Source organism: Drosophila novamexicana, unplaced genomic scaffold (assembly GCF_003285875.2).
Source record: "Drosophila novamexicana strain 15010-1031.04,08,12 unplaced genomic scaffold, DnovRS2.1 tig00000108-arrow-pilon, whole genome shotgun sequence".
In the NCBI taxonomy this organism is placed as follows: domain Eukaryota; kingdom Metazoa; phylum Arthropoda; class Insecta; order Diptera; family Drosophilidae; genus Drosophila; species Drosophila novamexicana.
In genome coordinates, this window is record NW_020824772.1 from 2,299,151 (window position 1) to 2,317,506 (window position 18,356).

An 18,356-nucleotide genomic window follows, 5' to 3' on the forward strand; every position below is an offset into this window, starting at 1 on the left:
ATAGAGTAATATAGTAACTGAACCAACCAATAAGGATTTAAGGTCCACCATGCAGCTAAATTTATTTTACATTCGATATTTTTACACCGATACTTATCGATGTTTCAACAACAAACCCGTCGTGTACTTAACGAATTTCAGCCGAGTGGTGATGTGTAATAAACCAAAGTTGTGCTGATATTTCAAATAAAAACAGAGCTATTTACTCAACGAACAACACAGCAAGTGACAGGGCCCAACATCAACGAGATGAACTATAATCCAAATGCGGGTATACGGAATCGTAAGTGGGAAAATTGTAAGGAACAAGCTATGACTACGCAAGTATACCACGAAGGCAGCTGCTGTCAATGCCGCCTCTGCTGCTGCTGCTGTCGCAGAATGCCGCAGCTGGCGGTTGTTTTCGTTGCCTCTCGTATTGAATTGTTGAATTCTTTGAATTGATAACCACAGCCTGCATTACTAATATTGTTGCGTTTATAGTTTGTTTACTGCGTGTGTAGCTTGACTTTACCTTTTTCCCCTAACACTTCACCCATCCCACCAATCCCATTGGAATGGCCAATAAATAGTTGCAATTTTCTCTTTCTGCTCAACCAAAAATAGCACAAGGCGGCGGACGTGCACGCCCTATTAAACGGGTGAGCGATTTGAATGCTATGGGTCCAACGGCACCGATGCCAAGTGGCTCTGCTTTTATGACACCAACGGCTGCACCCACCATGTTCGATCCCAACATGTACGGCGGACCGGCCCCACAGCAGGTCAACAGTTATGGCTACAATGCAGCACCACCGCCAGCGGCACCAGTTCAGCCACAGCAACAGCAGAACTATGGCTATCCACCGGCACAGCAACAGCCAATGCAACCGCAGGCAAGTGCACCACCTGGACCGGTCACATATGGCGTGGGCGCGCCACAGCCGCCGCCGTATGTTGCTCCCGGCGCGGCGCTAGGCGGTCAGTATCCACAGCTTGCCATGTTCCAACAGCCCATTGTGCAGGACATGGCCATGCAGTATGGCCAGCGTCTGGCCGACCAAGGCAAGCAGCTTGTGGAGAATCAGTTCGAGAAGTGGGTGCCCGTGGCCAAGCTTAAGTACTATTTTGCCGTAGATAATGCCTACGTCGGACGCAAGCTACGTTTGCTCTTCTTTCCTTATATACACAAGGTAAGTTGGGCAATTGAATTGGACCAATTGGTGCCAAATGTTAGGCTGATTGGATTAACACACTGTTCCAACAGTCTGTTAAGGCCCTTATTGTCACTAAAGATCTGTTAACGGCGCCGTGCAAATAGAATTTAAAGGCACGAATTTTGCAAAGTTTTTAATTTTTGAAGAATCTTTAGTTTGAGTTGTGCGTGAAACTAATTAGCTTAATGTCAATGATAGTGCTGGGCCGGTGTTTAACTTTTAAATATTTCTTTTACAGGACTGGTCCCTGAAGTACGATCAGGAGCATCCCGTGCAGCCGCGCTATGACATAAATGCACCAGATCTCTATTTGCCAACTATGGGCTATATAACGTATGTGATTGTTGCCGGCCTGCTGTTGGGCATGCAGAATCGCTTCTCGCCCGAACAGCTGGGCATCCAGGCATCCAGTGCACTGGCATATAGCATTTTCGAGCTGGTCATCTACTCCATTTCTCTGTATGTGATGAATGTAAAGACGAGCCTTAAGACTTTGGATTTGCTGGCATTTACGGGCTATAAATATGTGAATATAGTCGTCTGCCTGCTGATGAGCGCGATGTTCTTTCGCTCTGGCTACTATATAGCACTGGCGTATACCAGCTTCTCGTTTGGCTTCTTTCTGGTGAGAATCTTTAGCTATGTAAAGAGGTCATCAATTATTAATTTCAACTCTTTTTACAGCTGCGCACGCTGCGAACGAAATTGTTGCAGGATAATACGCCGCCTGCGCCCAGCGGTGCCATTAACTATGATCCCTATGGCAATCCCCAGCAGTTCGATTATAGCGGCGGTCGCAAGCGGAAGCTCTACTTCCTTTTCATTGTGGTTGCCGGCCAGATGTTGTTCGCGTTTCTGCTCTCTAAGCATTTGTATTTGCCCGGTGTGGATCCGTTGGCCACGCTAAAGGCGCTATAAAAATCCATAGTATAATTTTTGAAACTCATTTAACTAACTGGGGCAATGAAAGGCACACACCTCTGCATGGATGTGTGTGAGTGTGGGTGTATCTGTTTGTGTGTGTGTGCGAAGTACACTAACCCTCAAAATCGATGTGTTACATTTTTATAAATACCAATGCAAAATCATTTCCAAAATGTTAAATCGTCTTAGTAGTTTATGTGGTTAGAGAGACTTAAAGTTCGCGAAACATCAAATTGAGATTTGCAGTAGGTTATGAATAAAAATATTTTTGTTAATTACAAAATGAATACATTTTATAAATAAACAACGCTTGAAAAAACCGAATACTTATTCATAGAATTAGTTACAAGCTATTACTTATATTTTGCTGATCTTTAAGGCTGATGCAACAGGGCTTATTTAAACTATTTAAAAACTGGACCATTAATTAAACAAGTTGCCTTACAAAAAGCTCAAGCTAAAATCGTACTGGTTGCTCGAAATAAACACTGTGTGGGACACCTGAAAATTATATAATATAATAAATTTATTATCCATCCAGACATTAACAAGAATTCGATACATCGAAGAAATTATTTGATATAATTAAATATGCTTTGTTTTGATTGGTTAAAATGGCACGAACAAAGTTTAAAACCAAAAAATCTGGAAATGAAAAATCGGGTTAATCATCTGAAACTAGGCTTTAGATCGTGCATCGAAATACACTTGAAAGAATTTGAAGATCAGACTTAGGAACAGAAAAAAGTTATGATGGGTTTATTCTGGCTAAAATCTCATACTTACACAGACTGAGAAATTAAACCAGACTTATCAATTATTTGTCTATGAAGGATGTCAAGAAATGAACCATGGTTCTTTGATTAAAACGAGCTTTGTGGTTTTTTAAATTGCTTTTGTCTTGTTTTTTTTTTTTATTTTTTTTTTAATATTTTTTATATAGTATATAGTTTTTATTGAAATTTGTAGTCTTTATTACTGTAACGTGTTGTTGGTTGGTTGTTTGTTTGTTTTTTACTTCATTTTTTTTTTAACATGTTCTCGTTCTCATTAACTGCTTCACTTATTGGCTACGTTTTGTTTTTATGTTCTCTGGATCTGTTCTTAGAAATTTCTCACTAGTTTCACACGCGTAACGATTCGCTTTTATAAAATATAGGCCAGTATGAAATATGTTTCTTCTTATTTTTACTTTGTTATCTGGTTTTTGTTTTGCATTTAGTCTAATTTGTTGGGCGTGTGTGTGTGTGTGTTATTTTCCTTGAATGTTTTTTGTTTTATTTGAGTTTATAAATATTATGTGTGGCTGACTTTTGCACTCGAATAGCGTGAAAAATAATTCTAATAATCATAATAACGATAACAGTTCCTACATTAGGTATTAGTTTTCGTGTTTTTCGTTCTTGCCTTGCTTTTATTTAGTAATAATGCATACTAATTAGTTTTTATTCTTCTTGTTGTATATGTATAGTATAAGTAGTTCGTTAGTTGGGGCCTCAATTGCAACTCAGTACCATAGCACAAATGTGAAAAAGTTCTGCATACAAATTCGCTAGCTTAGCTTCCGTTTTTGGGTGTTATTTATTTCCTTCTGTTTATTTCGATAATCCTCTTTAAAGTTGACTAATGCAATGTGTGTGTAGTCGTTTTTGTGTTTGTTGTTTTTGTTTTATTTGTTTTATTAACGTGTATTGTGTATTATGCTAGCGCTTAGTAAATAGTTATAAACATGCTTTGCTTTGTTTTTAACAAATTCCATGTATTAAAAATAATACATTTACAACTAATCATAATCCAAATTTAAATATATATAGATAAATTTATATATATATATATATATATATTCATATATATGTATGTATATCGTATTTATATAAATGTTTGTTTTTGTTTTCTTTTTGTTCTGTAGCCTGCTGCTGTTGCATATAAATCGTAGTTATGTTTTACATAACTATATCTCGTATATATTCTTGAATTTTCTTCTGAATATTTTTTATGTGTGTTCATTCAAAATCGGAAGTAAAAAAGACGCAACATAGTTAAAAAAAAAAATATTGAAAAATAAAAACAATTTAAGACTCTGCCTAACAGGAAATAATTTGAAATCAATCGCTAGCTCTAACCTAAATCACCGACTGCGCCGCCTCCTGCTGCTTGACAAGATTACGCTGATAGTTAATCGCATACATTTTAACGAACTATATTACCGTGCCGCCCGGAGGCGCTGCTTGACTGGGCGACAAGTGCTGAGCAACGTGCTGTGGAGCAAAGAAAGAAAACGATTAGAAGAGCTTGCCACAGGCCAAGCCACATGTAACCACTTACCGTTGTCTGACCCGGTCGCGCCCATGTGTAGATAAAACCATCCTGGCATGCCGTCAAAAAGCAATCCTCGCGAAATATAAGCGCCGTGAGGCGCTCGTGCGCAATCTTCTTGCAGACGAGTGGCTCCAGCAGCGGGCACTCCTCGAACCGTGGACACGCGGGCGTGCCAATAAGCTTCATGGGATCATAACTACTCACACTGGCCGACGACTGTCCAGCCGTTGTCAGCGAGGAGTTGTGTGAGGATTTGCTCAGCTTCAGTGAGCCAAAGCTATGCGCTGTCGCACTGCTGCCAATGACTGTGCCCGAGCCCGACTCCAGCGCCGTGGAGTGAGCGAAATTTGTGGAGCTGCTGTTGCTGCTTCTGTTGTTGTTGTGATTACTGTGATTATGTTGATTATAGCTCTTCAGCATGCTCATCGCCTTGCGGTGCTGGCGATGATTCGTGGCCGTCGAGCCGCTGCCCTCGAAACCAATGGTAGCCGATCGTTTGTCCGAGTTGCTCAGAAAACTAAAATTGGATAAACGCTGGGTGAGACTATTGAAGGCGCTGAAGCTGCTGCTGCCGCCCGCATTGGAGTTGGTTTTGGTCGAGCTATTGGAATTTTTACTATTATAGCCGGATGTGGAGTAATTGGAGTTGCTAACGCGCGGCCCACCGCTATCGATGCTGTCCGACTTGGTAGCACTGATGCAATTGGGGAACTTGATCGAGTTGCTGTTCCCGTGCGACCTGCTGTTCGCTTTGGATGTGGATGTGGACGTGGCATTCGCAGCAGCTGCTGCTGCTCCAGCTGCTGCCGGCTCTGTGTCACAGCATTCATCCGGCGGCGTATTGGCATTAGATGATTGCGAAGATATCGTGCAGTTGGCCGTGGAGAATTTGCTGGAACTGCTATTACTGTGCTCTGTCGCACCGGCGGCGCTGCCACCCGCTGTTTCCCTGATGGGGCTACAGCTGCCGGAGTCGGCAAAGTTGCTTGCCTGACCCATGGCAACCGGTCGTATCACTTTGATGCCATCCGCATCGAGGCCACCATTCATGAAGCTGCTATCGTTCAGCTGCGTGCTGTTAACGCGCTGCCGCAACGTCAACGGATGCCGCAGCACATCCTCCGTGATGTCCCACAGGCAGATTTGCGTATCCTGACTGACTGAACCGAGGCGATAGCTAATGGCCAGTTTGTCTGGCGTCAGCGCCGCCGATGAGGCGTCCGAACGAAACGAAGCTGAGTGAGGATGCGCTCGGTTCGTGTGCAGCGGCGTTGAGTTTTTATCAAAGCCCTCAAAGCCACCATTGGCTGTGGAGTCGCCCGAGAAGCGGTCCTCCCTGGATGCAGTGTATTCATTCAGCTGATTCTCATCGTCACTGAAATCACCGCCATCCCAGTTCGTGTAGGAGGTGGTATACGGATCAAAGGCCACCACAGAGACCCAGGAACGATGGCCCTGGCCGCGGGCAACAACGCGTCGCTCGTGCAATGACCACACCGTAACCAGATCATCCTCGCCGCCAACAACAATATATTTGCCATCTGGCGACCAGCAGACACAAAGGAAGCCACCAAAATAGGAACGCGCAATGCCCAGCAGCTCCATTGTATCATAGTGAAAGACACGCAGGAAGCCATCTTGTGAGACCAGCGCCAAATTGGAGCCACAGGGCGAGAAGCACAGCTCATTGATGCAGCAGTTGTCGGTGCTAAATACCCACTTGTAAAGCGGATTGCGCGTCGACTTCGATTTGCAGGTGAGTATCGTGTAGCCGTCGCCCACCTTAAACGGTTGATAGCTGGGTGCTGTGGCCGCACAGGGCAGCTCCTCGTTATACAGATACAAATGGCCCGAGGCGTGCGAGGCGAGAAACAGATGCGGCGAATTTGGCAGCCACTTCAGGCAGGTCACTTTGGTCTTGTCAATCAGGCGCTGCAAGCGAAGTGGCACGGTTACACTAATCATGTGGGCACATAAGCTTATTGTCAAGACTTGTTGCTCACCTCCTCATTGAATAGTTTGCGCAGCTCGCGTAGCCCTTGTTGCGGCGATACCAGCTGTATTTGTCCCGTTGTGAAACCAACCAGCAGCGGTGCCCCAGTCGGCGTTGCTGCATTGGCATTAAAATCATGACAGCTGGGATTTGTGCCCTTGTAGAACTTCTTATCGATGGGTTTGCTCATCTCGGTGCCCTGCAAAAGCAATCAGAAATCAACAAACAAACTTAGTCATAATTGTATTTGAACAATATGTGGGTGTGCATTTGCGGTGTGGCATTAAAGCTCAGCTGATGTGAGAGTCAACAAAAAAATTCTACAATCAGTTAGATTAAAATAAACGCCCTCTTAAGACTTTATTTAAGTGAAATTCGGAATCGCAATAATTTATATTTTTCCTAAGGGTATGTATATAAATATACATTAGCATTAGCATATATCGCAAATGTTGTGGGAAAATTGGGATTATACTATAAGAACCCAATGAATCTATTATATTTAACTAATTTCCTACATTTTATTCTTATGCAACTGCATTTAAAGTTTCTTAGGTGCAATATAATGGCTTCAAACGATAGCATTTAGGTTTATTGATATAAGAAATTGAGATTTTATTATGAGAAATCTCCCATTATAAAATTGCGCTTATATCTGTCTCATTCCACAATATATAAAAGGAACCCCACAAATGTTATCTGCATGCCTCCGCGTAGAGATTAATATGATTTTAAAAGCATTAGAAATGGCATTCTTTGTACAAAATCTTTAAGCTATTCACTCGATCATTGGGTATACAAATTAGCACCGCTTCAGATATCTTTGTGGAAATTAGCGGCTGGTTCAGAATTTTCACTGGGCACCTGATGCAAAAGATTCTAATACCAAGCCCTGCGTCACAAAATATCCACCTAACCAAGTGAAGACCTAAACAAGTTTTTGCAAATTGCTTACAAACTCAGACAAATGCAAGCTGTTGCAGTTTAAAAAGCCAAGAATACAAAACAGCTGCTTGGCAAATAAGAAAACGTATGCATTTAATTGTCTCGAAGTGTGCATACCCTTTAGAGATTGTCACACTTCTTAGGTTTTTATCTTTGCTGAAGATTATCCTCCTTAGCTGCCGTATTCATTTGGACGGACCTATCATTTCCATTCACAACGAATTTAATTTCGTGTTTTACATACAAATTTTAATTGATTGATTGAAATCGAAGTTCTTGAGAATGCTAATTTCTAGAACTAGAGAGCTCAGGTAAGAGTATTACCAAAAGAAGGCGTAGAAGAATAAAATTAACAATTCATTCCAAGACACAACACGAAGATGCCGGAAACAGGTAAGGGTATACCCAAAAATAAAATGATAATAACGGACAAATTCAATTGAGAGCATAAAACACATGTTCCCACTCGTGGAAGGGTATATACAATAACGATTGGACAGTTTGTTTTAAGACACACAGCACAAATGCCGCAATCGCGTAAGGGTATTCGAAGAGAGCACGCACAAAACTGACAAGTTGGATCAATTCCAGTGCAAAAAGCTGCCTTCAAGCGTAATAAACACATTTAAATAAAAGCTTAGCAAGCGAATTGATCAACAACAACAATAAATATAACAAAATACAATGCAACAACTAAATAACAACCGCTGCGAGAATTGGAACAAATTAAGCGATTGTGTTTGAGGCAGCGTTTTGTGTGCTATGCAGAAACTGGATACGTTGTGCCAAAACGTGTGGAGGGTCAGTCAGCCCGGGGCTGTACGCAGTTGCTAACTAAGTGGTCACTGTCAATTGGTGCGGGGGTGCAGAGGTGCGACGAGGTACTATTACATGACCAAGACTGCAAGGCAGTCAAGGCGTGGGTATTCGCTGCCAGCTTATCAGCGTGCAGCCTGATAACAGGCTGCTTGAAAGATCTATTGGAGTCTCGCCACGTCACCTTGTTACGAAGAGGAGAGAAAGAGTGAGAGCTTGTGTGTGTTTGTGTGTGCGTAAAATATGCAAATTAGACAAAAGCCATGTTTTCTCACCTTTTTAACGCCACGAAACGCATAGACATAAAGGTCGCGTCCGAAATTGAAGCAGATTCGATCTCCGCCATAGATTTGATTTGTGGGCATACCATTTTGGTCCAGTACGCCGCCATTGGTCATCGAGTGCATGGAGATGCCCCCGCCCAGGCGGGCGTCCACGGTGCTGCTGCCGTTGTAGTTGCTGTCGCCGCCGGCGCCGCTGCCGTTTAATGTATTCGCTGATGTTGTTGCTGTGGCTGTTGGTGTAGCAGGTGTTGTTGTTGCTGTTGCGCCATTTGAATGCAATTGCGTGCGCTTATCACTCGTTGTTGTTGTTGTTGTTGCTGTTGTAGCTGCTGTTGCTGCTGTCGTTGCCGTTATGTTCGCTTCGCTGTTGTTTTTACTGCTGGGATTCGGCAGCGTCACAAATGAGACGCGCACCTGGGGCGAGCTTTGATTGTTGCTGTAGCCGACGCGATTGGGTCGCGAGTATTCGGATAAGGTTAGCAGGCGATAGGTGCCCTCGCGGGTTACAAATTGCGTTTTCAGATCGTCCTTGACATTGGCATCCAGTTGGTTGGCCATTACGTAGGCGTTCGGTTTAGTTACACGCGCCGCTTATTGTTGTTGCTGCCGCTGCTGCTGTTGCTGCTCTTTGCATCACACCCGCAAACACTGACACACAGCACACACTCGCACACACACACACACACTCATACACACACCTCAACCCATGCCGCGCGCGCGCCCCAATCACACACAACTGTTTGGGCTACTACCTGCCGCTGCCACTGCCACTGCCGCTGCTGCTACTGCCGCTGCCGCACTGCCCTGCCCGTTTGCTTTTGTGTTGTTTTCAAATTTCGTCGTTTTGGGCCACTAATTAACTAGCTTTGCTTGTATGAATCGGTGTCTGCGTGCTCTTAATGCTTGCGCGTCGCTTGTTATAATTAGATTTAATTCTTCACTACACTTCAATTTGTGTGTTGTTGTTGCGGAATTTTTATTTTTCTCTCGCTGCCACTATTTAGTTATCGATAGGCGATAGCAGTGCTTTTTTCGAGCGCAGCTAACTTCAAGTGACTCACAATGTGCGCACAGATGTTAACAGCTCGGCATCAGCAGTGCGTTGCAGCCCTGTTAACTGTGGCGTATGGCAACGTTGTTTGCTTTGTTTACATATTTATTGGTCAGTGCATGTAGTCTGGCAGCACTTATATAATTTGAATTACTTTCGCGCGGTCAAAATAGAACAAATATTATTTCTAGTTTGTTACGCTTGTTTTTTCAGTAGCCTTACATGATATGTATGTATGGTAAAAAGCAATCCTTTTTTATATGTTTGGTTTATTGTAGAACTGCTATTACCAATGACTTGCATTCTTTCATTTTAAACTTTATCCATATATGACTGCCTTTTGTGGCTAAACGGAAATGCATTTCACATGTCTTGGAAAATTGGCCAAAGGCAATGCTTTGTTCGCCCGTTTCTGTGCTACGCTTGCTCCAAATGAAATTTTCCACGTTTTCGGACATACGTCTTCTGACCGTTAGCTGCATTCTGCCAGTGTGTGGGAAATGTGGCAAAGTTTCACGCTGCCAGCTCTTGTACGTACAAATTCAGTTTGAGCTTGGCAATTGCAAGACGTATGAGTGGCATGCAATTTTCTAGACAAAGCCGTAAAGTAATTTGTAGTGGCAAAACAATCACAGCGATTGAATACGTGAGAAACAGTCAGATGCAACGTGAGTCGCAGGTCTTGTAGCTAATTATATGCCCATATTTTGTACTACCAAAAACTGTTTTTTTAAGCATGCAAAACTTTTCTGATGATTTCAGCAGTATAATAAGCTTCAAAATCATTTCAATGCAATTGAACTGCAGCACAATTGACTTGTATGGGGTAGCATGAATGGATTTGTCATGTCCAAGAAAATTGGAAAAGGGCAACGTTTTTCTCTGGAACTGTCGCTCCAAATGCAGTTGTTATTGCCAAGGCTTGCATTCCTTGTGGCTAGCGTTGAGAAGGGATTTCTTTTGTTTTCTTTTGTCCATTTTTTCCCCATTCAAGCCATTGCAGAATGCGTGAGTGGCATGTTATATGCTGGACAACAGCTTGAACAGGGGGATCACCAAGTCATTTATCGTTGGAAAAACAATCAGAGAGAACACTCGAAGAAATCGTGACCTTGGCTGGCACTTGAGCGATATGTACAGCACAAGTATGTACACAATATAGAAACAAGTGCTTTTACATAGTACAATGAACTGAACTTTTCACCCAGCACTTGAGCTGTCTATAAAAACTACTGCACCGCAGCTCGATCAGATCCAGTTGCCAGCGGTTTGTGCCATTATCCATAATGCGATTTGAAGGTAAGAGCATTGCGTTGGCCTCAAATGAATTCACTTAAGTGCAACTTAGTGTCCTTTTTAGCTCTGTTACTGCTTTTGGCCGTGTGCCTTTGCCTGGCCTCAAATGCGCTTGGCCAATGCATAGATACATATAAACCTGGCTGCAAGTTGCCCGTGGAGGTGGGTCGTCCACAACGTAATTGCATTGATCCCACCAAATATTGGATGTGCTCGGCTCTCAATGGCGAGGCCGAGCTTTTCAAGTGCCAGCCAAATACGGGCTTCAGTCAGGATAGAAACGCATGCATATCCTGGATCGATTGGGTGTGGAAACCCTGCATGGAGCCACCAAGTCGACCAACAGGTTGGCAATCATGTTATCAGCATTGACTGCGCTCATTTTAAAATTTCAAATGCTTATTGATGAGAACAGAATGTCTTTCCGATTACCAGTATGAGCGAAATAAAATAAATATCAAATTATTATTAAAATTGAATGTGAGAAAAAGAAGAAAAAAATATATGGATTCAGTTCAAGAACAGTTCTTAAGCAAAGCACAACAAATTTTGAGGGAGTTAAGAAAAGTCCTTAAAGTACAAATTTTGTTGTAATTTTTCGCCAAGTGTACTCCAGCCAGGAACATTTTTATAATTATTATGCATTGCAATTTCTAGCTACTAACTAGATACACGGATATGGTATAGACCTAAGCACCATAAATTATCAGAGCTTAAGTACGCCCTGCACATAAAGCTGTTCTAGTTCAAATACAAAAGATATATGATGGAAATTTGGGCATTTCCGATACCATATCCGTCGGACTTAAAGAGATTTACAATGCGTCTAATTTGCCAGACAAACTTTATCAGTCAACTTCAGCTTGACGGGGAAGTCAACTGCCGCTAAACAATTGTTTATCTGATCGTGTTTAAAGATGCAATGTCAAGTGCCAGATACAATTGAGCGATAAGCTATCTGCTATCTGTTAATGGGCGTGTTGTTCACAGATGACTCAGTGGGCGTGTTTCGCACAGTGTGTGTCAAATGCAAACAAACAGAGACAATTTCATTGGTCAACAGACTTTTGACTTATGACAGCAATTAAGCTGACCCGCCCTGCGAACCAACCGCCAAGCCCCACGCCCCACGCCCCTCGCAAAAATCACAAGTGTTGATAGTTTTTGACAGTGACATTTAAATCCATGTTGGACGGCACCGAAAACATTTGTCATAAATCAATATTGGTGCATTTGGCAACTGGTCCGGTTGCATTGCCATTTCCACTCCACTTGGCGCCGGCTTTGGCTTGAAAAACAAATGTGCATTTTTTGATTATTTTATTTTTTTTTTTTTTTTTGCATTCTGCCAGTTTTCAGTCAAGCCCTTTGTCAGTCAGTCCTGAAACGAGCACATCAATAAAACGAGCTGCAAACGCATTTTTTCTATGGTATTTTTTTTATTATTTTTATTTTTTTTTTATGCAGCGAATACCGATTTTTGTTGTGTGCGTGCAAGTGGCAAACACAGCAAGGAAAAAATATTAAAAAATTATTGCATGTTAAAAAAGTTGTATTAAAAATGCGCAAATGTTGGGAAGTGTAATTGCATCATATGCGTCCTATGCGAAACATATTTGTATTTGTATTTAATTATAATTTGGTTTTCACTTCAAAGAAGCCACAATATCAAAAGAGCAAATAACCATTTTTGACTTTTATTTTAATTGGCAAAATTAAACGAGAAATTGCATGCGTAAAAGAGTTGAGGGTCGGCAAGGAGATATCCATTCAGAGAGAGGAAGAGAAAAAGTGAGAGGGAGAAATTACAATTTCTGAAAAAGAGAGCGAGAGAGAAATGGAAAATCAGCAAAGAAATTAAAGACCTTAAGCCTTTCTGGAGCTGCTCGCTCTAGAAGCACAATAATCGTGCTTTAGGCTGGAAGAATATATTATCTTCAAATATCCATTTATCTTCAGCCTGCTTTCAAATTTAAGACAAAAGTGCATACAAATTGTGCACTTGTGTTTGAAAATCTGGAAATAACTTCAAAATGCTTGAAATGCCTCACGAATTAGCATAAATCAACAAAAGCTGGACTCAAGGCGCAGTGCAAGGATAACACACAAAGCGGTCGCAATACCCAGCTTGTAGTTGTCCCTGTCGTTGTTGTTCTTGTGCTGCTCCTGCCTTAGCTTCATTTAATGGCAGACATTAATAACCTGATTTAATTTATGGCCAAAAGCAAACAAAGCCAAGTGCGCAACGTGCGCGGCCTCAAATGCTGCCGCCAGCTCCTCCCCGGCCCCAAGCGCCAGGAGTCGAGGCTCCACTGCAGCCACCGTGCATTGGCGAGGGCAATTACTCAAGTGTGTGCGACCTAATATGGCTTAAGGCGGCCCAAAAAGGCAGTCGAAAAGTGGGTACCCATCCAAACTCATTTGCCCAGGTGAAAATTTTCGTTGGCCTGCGACCAAAAATTGCCTTTAAGGCAGCGTTTGGAATTAATTAGCTGTTGGTCCGCTTGTTTGTGGCTTGCCAGGGCTATCTCTCGAAATAATTTACAGCAGGCGTGCTGATGTCATGAATATGCAAGCTCTTCCAGCGGGTGGTCCGGCAGTTGCCGTCCTCTCGCCACCCCACACCACCCGCGCGACCTCCGCTCGCCAGCTCTGCGCAAACAAACAGGGCCATAAACTGTCTGCCAAATAGCAACAGGCCCCGTGTAGAGCCCTGTTTACAAGGCGAACCCGTAATTGTTTACAGCATCGCGCCACACTTTTTTTTTTGTGATTAGTTCCGTTCCATTGATAAGATAACATCTAAGTTTTTGCTCTATAAAAGCAGCGCTTTGGCATTAGCATAGGTCAGTCTTGAGATCAACGTCTTCCAATCATGAACTATCTGTATCTGCTCGCTCTGTGCCTGGCTCTGGTCAGCTGCTCCATTGCTATACCCTTGGACAAGCCCACGGGCCAGCCCGGCTGCCAGACGGAGGCTGAAATCGCCGTGGGCGCCTATCGACACTACTACTTGAAGAACCAGTACTGGGTATGCAATGCGCTGGGTGTACCCGCTTCGCTGGCCTCTTGTCCGGTTGCCCAGGCCTGGCTGGATGACGCTAAGGCCTGTGTGTACTTTGCCCAATGGTATTGGACTCCAACTGTGGCTCCACCAAGTCAGCCACTTGCTGCCGGGATCTAAATGGCAACACGTTTTGATTGATTTTGTGAATTGGTTTTGAAAATATGCAAGAAAATATACAATTTTTTATCGAACACGGAAATTAGTCAGTTTTTATTAAGTATACGTCTCGTGTCTGTAATTAGAGGAAAATCATATTAGTTTAGGAAACATAATAAAAGAAGCATATTAGTTTATGTGCAGGCAATACTGATTAAATGCCAACTTAAAGATATTATTTAGTTATTCTCCTAATACTCTGTAAACATTGTAAAGGAGGCATATTAGTTTAGAGGAATGTACTTTTGAAATTTGGATTATTTACTCATCCACAATCATGCGGGATTTTAGCTGAACTTAACAAATGTTACAAAGTTTTGACGAACATATTTTATATGTCGCTTTTTTTCTATTTTATATACATGTTAAAGAGTTTCCAGCTGAATACTTTACCTGTATTGTAATGAAAACAGAAAGTATTTCCTGCATGGCGTGCATCGAAATTTCGTTTACAGATATTCGTGGCTCAACTGTTGAATTCATTAGATTTAGCGGATTTTGGGGCGACGCGAAATGAACTTAATTAAAAACCAATTTTGCCAGAGCGGTCACAAAATTGTCAGCCAGCGGCTGCTAATTAAAAATTATTAAAATGGGCAACTGGGCTTAAAACCCGTGGAGGCCGACGTACCGTCAATTTATCGAATTACGCAAACAATGGAGCGTAATGGGCTGGGTCAGGCTGGCCCTGTTACGCATCGGCTGGATAACGTAGGATTTGCGCGGAGCCATTGCGCGACCGCACCAAATGCTGTCCAGTCACGCCCACAATCCATGCTCCAGTGCATTTGACCACGCACTCTGCGTAATTGTTCCGCGTATGGGGGGAGGGGAGGACATTTTCACAACAAACAAATGCAAATCCTTTGCCAGGGCCAGCATGCTGTGTGTGGGTACGCTGTGTCCCTAAAGCGGCTTATGCCCCGTTTGGCTGCAGCTAACCGCTCGCCCGTGGCCCATGCTCAGCCCGCTGACAACATAAACAACGCCCAGGCCAAAAATTGCTTTTAATTAAATTGCCGACAATTTTTTGCTTTAATTATGGGGCCTTGTGGGCAGCTTCTAGCTGACAGACCATGGGCCCCATTCTCGCACACTCCATTGTTCGACCACATCGGCTGGGCTCAGTTCGGTTAGACAACAGTTCATTTGCTTATTTGTGTGCTAATCTTCGATTACAAGCCAGGGGCTAAAAGTGTTGAATTTGAACACATTTGACTTGTAATGCTTCAAAGGCCATGTTCAATTAGCATCCGGCTTAAGCTCCTCTCTGACCTGACTTTGTCAATACAAAGCCAGTTTCACTAAAGCTACATTTTGATCTCGGTTCGCTCTTTCGATTTACTAATAATGAAAATGATAATAAATGAAAATGATAATGAAAATGATAAAGGCGCTGTGCAAAAAAATATATTGTGTGTATTTATTAAACAACATAATCTCTTTTTTCAGCTGTTCAGACTGTTCGTCATTTGGCTTCCATTCCTAAGTATTTTGTGCGTAGCCTCCAATTAAGCGAGTTGATCTGTGCTCTATGCCTTGTTCCAGAGGAAGGCTTTTCAAAAACTATTCTTCATATAAACCTAGCTCTTAAAATTACATGCTAAGAAATAGTTAATAGTTAGATTATATTCATCATATTAAATTTGTTCATATTTTAATAAATAATCTGTTTTATAACTCTTATGTTTTTTTTTTATAAAAAAAATAAAATTTATTCAAGATCAATAAATTATAAGTTATAAAAATACATTGAAAAAATTTCTAATTTTTATCTCATAAATAAATGTTCTCAAGGTATTATATTTTTCGGTTTCGGGTATCGAAAATTTATTTTGAGATAGTTTTTTCTTTATTCGTTAAATAAATGCTGAACATAAGCCATACCATTTTTATTTGTTTGTTTTAGGTCTTGTCACCTTGACTGACTTTTCAATGTATTCTTAATAACATACAAGCTTAAATTTGATCCACAAATCTAATGCTTTTAATAATCTGTCCATTAGGTGCAGACCAGCTGGAGCAGAATTTGAAAAGTAGTTTCCCATATATTCTGCACCATGCAGGTAAAGTTTGTACAATAATTTGAAATAAGCCCAAAACAAAGAACAAACTTTGTGGCTTTCAGCGCTGAATACTGTTTAATGTTAGCTGCACTTTACCTCTGGCCAAGTTGTTGGCACCTCCTGGGCTGATTTTCCATGTAACAGCTGCGCGGAGGCAGTCATTGTTTCTGGAGCGCCACAATTTGATACACACAAATCGATTTGGTTGCGCATGTAAATAACTTTATTTGCTTAGTGGAAGGAAAATAACACAAAAGAAAAATCAAGAAAATGGAAAACTGTTAAAAAAAAAACGGTCGTCAGCGGGCGTTGGCTCATTTTGCTGCTGTTCTGTGTGCTAAGACGTCAGCAGGCAAACAAATTTGCATATATCCCACACACACAGATCCTTCACCCACACACACATACACACACACACACAATGAACAATGTGCTTATTCACGCCCATGCATAGACATCGATGTCAACAACGACACGAACTGAAGTGAAAGGCGCAAAGACTAAGTGCATGCTTAAGTGTATTTGTAACCCATCCATGTGCCAGACGTACCTGCTACTAGCCACTGTGCACCACTGCACCACAACACCACAACAATACCACTGCAATTGAGCAGCGGCGTTTGTTTGCACTGTTGCGGTTGCACCCCACACCCGTCTACCTGAGCAGGTGTCTGTTTGTTCTTATGTAAATCAAGGTAAACAGCAATCTGTTACAGCATGATACTATTACAATGACATGTAAGGCAGCTTAGGCTTGACTGAGATACACTCACACACCCACTCACACACACACACACGCGCACATACACTCAGTTGCAAAGGACAGCAAACTAGATGCTTAGACACGTGTCCGCTATTGACTGCGCCATGTAATACAAATGGGTTATGGATGCCATATCACTGGCAGCAAGCTTGACAGAAGCGTTTCTCTGATCTGCCATAAAACACGCACGGCTCTCGGTATAGGATGTGGATGCTACTCCTGCTTTCCATGTGCTTCCTTTGCATAATGTTGGCCAGCCAGCCAGTTCGTTTAAGCCTTCATTAAATGCGAACGGCCTGAAGGTATGCAGCATATGCAAAATGAGCAGCCTGATAAGAATATGCCGAGTGCATTTCCTATTGGCAAGCGGGCGGGAAAAAAAGGCTGACACAGTATAAAGCAGAGCAGAAAGAACTGCGCGGGGCAGGAAGCTACAGAAGAGTCGACAGAAGATGTAATAAAAATTATAAAAAACTGTCAGAAAGTAAAAATTAAAAGCTAAACAAAAACTGCAGTCGAGGTGTCAGATTATAAAGTGCGAAATGTAACTGATTCCAGGAAGTAGAAAAAAAATGGCTGCAGCAAAGAAAATAAAAGTATCGGAAAGACTTAACTAGGAAAACATGTAAAAGTATGAGGTGCCGGGTTCATACATTGCGTTATCTTAGTTGAAGCTCTCTACTCCTTAATCAGTATTATTATTATCTTAAACATTTTTATTCCATCTTCCGTAAGATTTGGAACGTAGTGATAAGTCAAAAATAAAACAAGTAAGAGGTTCTAGTCGGGAGCTCCCGACTAGGGGATACCCTGAACTCTTCTTCCAACATCAAATGCATATATATATTCTATTTTAGAAGCTATATGTCAAGTTTGGTGACTCTAGTTCTTATTATTTACCAAAATTGCCCAAAATACAGAATATCGATATCGATTTTTATCGATTGCTTGGAAACGGAGTAAGTTATCGTGAAAATCGGATGAGATTTGGCCGAGATATGGGGGTAGTAAATTTTGACCCATGGCTGTTTATGAATCTTGGGGTAAGATTTTGACATGAATTTCGTCCAAAAAATCGGTGTCGAGATTTGAATGCCACATTAATCTAGAGGGAAAACCATGAAGAAAAATCCAAACTTCGTGAAAATCGGATGAGATTTGGCCGAGATATGGGGGTAGTAAATTTTGACCCATGGCTATATACGAATCTTGGGGTAAGATTTGGACATGAATTTCGACCAAAAAATCGCTGTTCATATTTAAATGCCACATAAATCTAGAGGGAAAACCATGAAGAAAAATCCGAACTTCGTGAAAATCGGATGAGATTTGGCTGAGATATGGGGGTAGTAAATTTTGACCCATGTCTATATACGAATCTTGGGGTAAGATTTGGACATGAATTTCGACTAAAAAATCGCTGTTCATATTTAAACGCCACATTAATCTAGAGGGAAAACCATGAAGAAATATCCAAACT

The 18,356-nt window shown here is 41.9% G+C and overlaps 4 protein-coding genes across 5 annotated transcripts; 3 read left to right on the forward strand and 1 right to left on the reverse strand.

Annotated features, from left to right (window-relative positions):
• Window positions 1-121: 121 nt before the first annotated feature.
• LOC115771987 (protein YIF1B-A) lies at window positions 122-2,432 on the forward strand. 2 transcript variants are annotated; one of them, XM_030717906.1, is made up of 4 exons: window positions 122-283; window positions 607-1,172; window positions 1,435-1,821; window positions 1,881-2,432. In XM_030717906.1, exons 1-4 carry the CDS (start codon window positions 250-252, stop codon window positions 2,112-2,114), a joined length of 1,221 nt encoding a protein of 406 aa, XP_030573766.1. In that variant the 5' UTR covers window positions 122-249; the 3' UTR covers window positions 2,115-2,432. The 2 variants fall into 2 exon arrangements, with proteins under 2 accessions (XP_030573766.1, XP_030573767.1); XM_030717907.1 differs by having other exon boundaries at window positions 124-271.
• A 1,562-nt stretch (window positions 2,433-3,994) lies between these two features.
• Window positions 3,995-9,620, reverse strand: LOC115772002 (WD repeat-containing protein 20). Its single transcript, XM_030717933.1, has 4 exons — window positions 8,469-9,620; window positions 6,443-6,631; window positions 4,446-6,371; window positions 3,995-4,378 (listed from the first exon to the last, which is right to left on the reverse strand). Exons 1-4 carry the CDS (start codon window positions 9,033-9,035, stop codon window positions 4,319-4,321), a joined length of 2,742 nt encoding a protein of 913 aa, XP_030573793.1. The 5' UTR covers window positions 9,036-9,620; the 3' UTR covers window positions 3,995-4,318.
• Window positions 9,621-10,742: 1,122 nt separating this feature from the next.
• On the forward strand, window positions 10,743-11,329 carry LOC115772003. The gene is made up of 2 exons (XM_030717934.1): window positions 10,743-10,827; window positions 10,889-11,329. Exons 1-2 carry the CDS (start codon window positions 10,815-10,817, stop codon window positions 11,194-11,196), a joined length of 321 nt encoding a protein of 106 aa, XP_030573794.1. The 5' UTR covers window positions 10,743-10,814; the 3' UTR covers window positions 11,197-11,329.
• Window positions 11,330-13,693: 2,364 nt separating this feature from the next.
• Window positions 13,694-14,157, forward strand: LOC115771993. Its single transcript, XM_030717919.1, has one exon. It carries the CDS (start codon window positions 13,700-13,702, stop codon window positions 14,006-14,008), a length of 309 nt encoding a protein of 102 aa, XP_030573779.1. The 5' UTR covers window positions 13,694-13,699; the 3' UTR covers window positions 14,009-14,157.
• The last annotated feature ends 4,199 nt before the right edge of the window (window positions 14,158-18,356 follow it).

Coding starts and splice junctions, on each gene's coding strand:
- LOC115771987 (XM_030717906.1), top strand. CDS start 250: ATGAACTATAATCCAAATGCGGGTATACGGAATC. Junction 1,173..1,434: donor TCTTTCCTTATATACACAAG/GTAAGTTGGGCA, acceptor TTTCTTTTACAG/GACTGGTCCCTGAAGTACGA. Junction 1,822..1,880: donor TCTCGTTTGGCTTCTTTCTG/GTGAGAATCTTT, acceptor CTCTTTTTACAG/CTGCGCACGCTGCGAACGAA.
- LOC115772002 (XM_030717933.1), bottom strand. CDS start 9,035: ATGGCCAACCAACTGGATGCCAATGTCAAGGACGATCTGAAAACGCAA. Junction 6,632..8,468: donor CGTTTCGTGGCGTTAAAAAG/GTGAGAAAACAT, acceptor TTGCTTTTGCAG/GGCACCGAGATGAGCAAACC. Junction 4,379..4,445: donor CGCGACCGGGTCAGACAACG/GTAAGTGGTTAC, acceptor TTTGCTCCACAG/CACGTTGCTCAGCACTTGTC.
- LOC115771993 (XM_030717919.1), top strand. CDS start 13,700: ATGAACTATCTGTATCTGCTCGCTCTGTGCCTGGCTCTGGTCAGCTGC.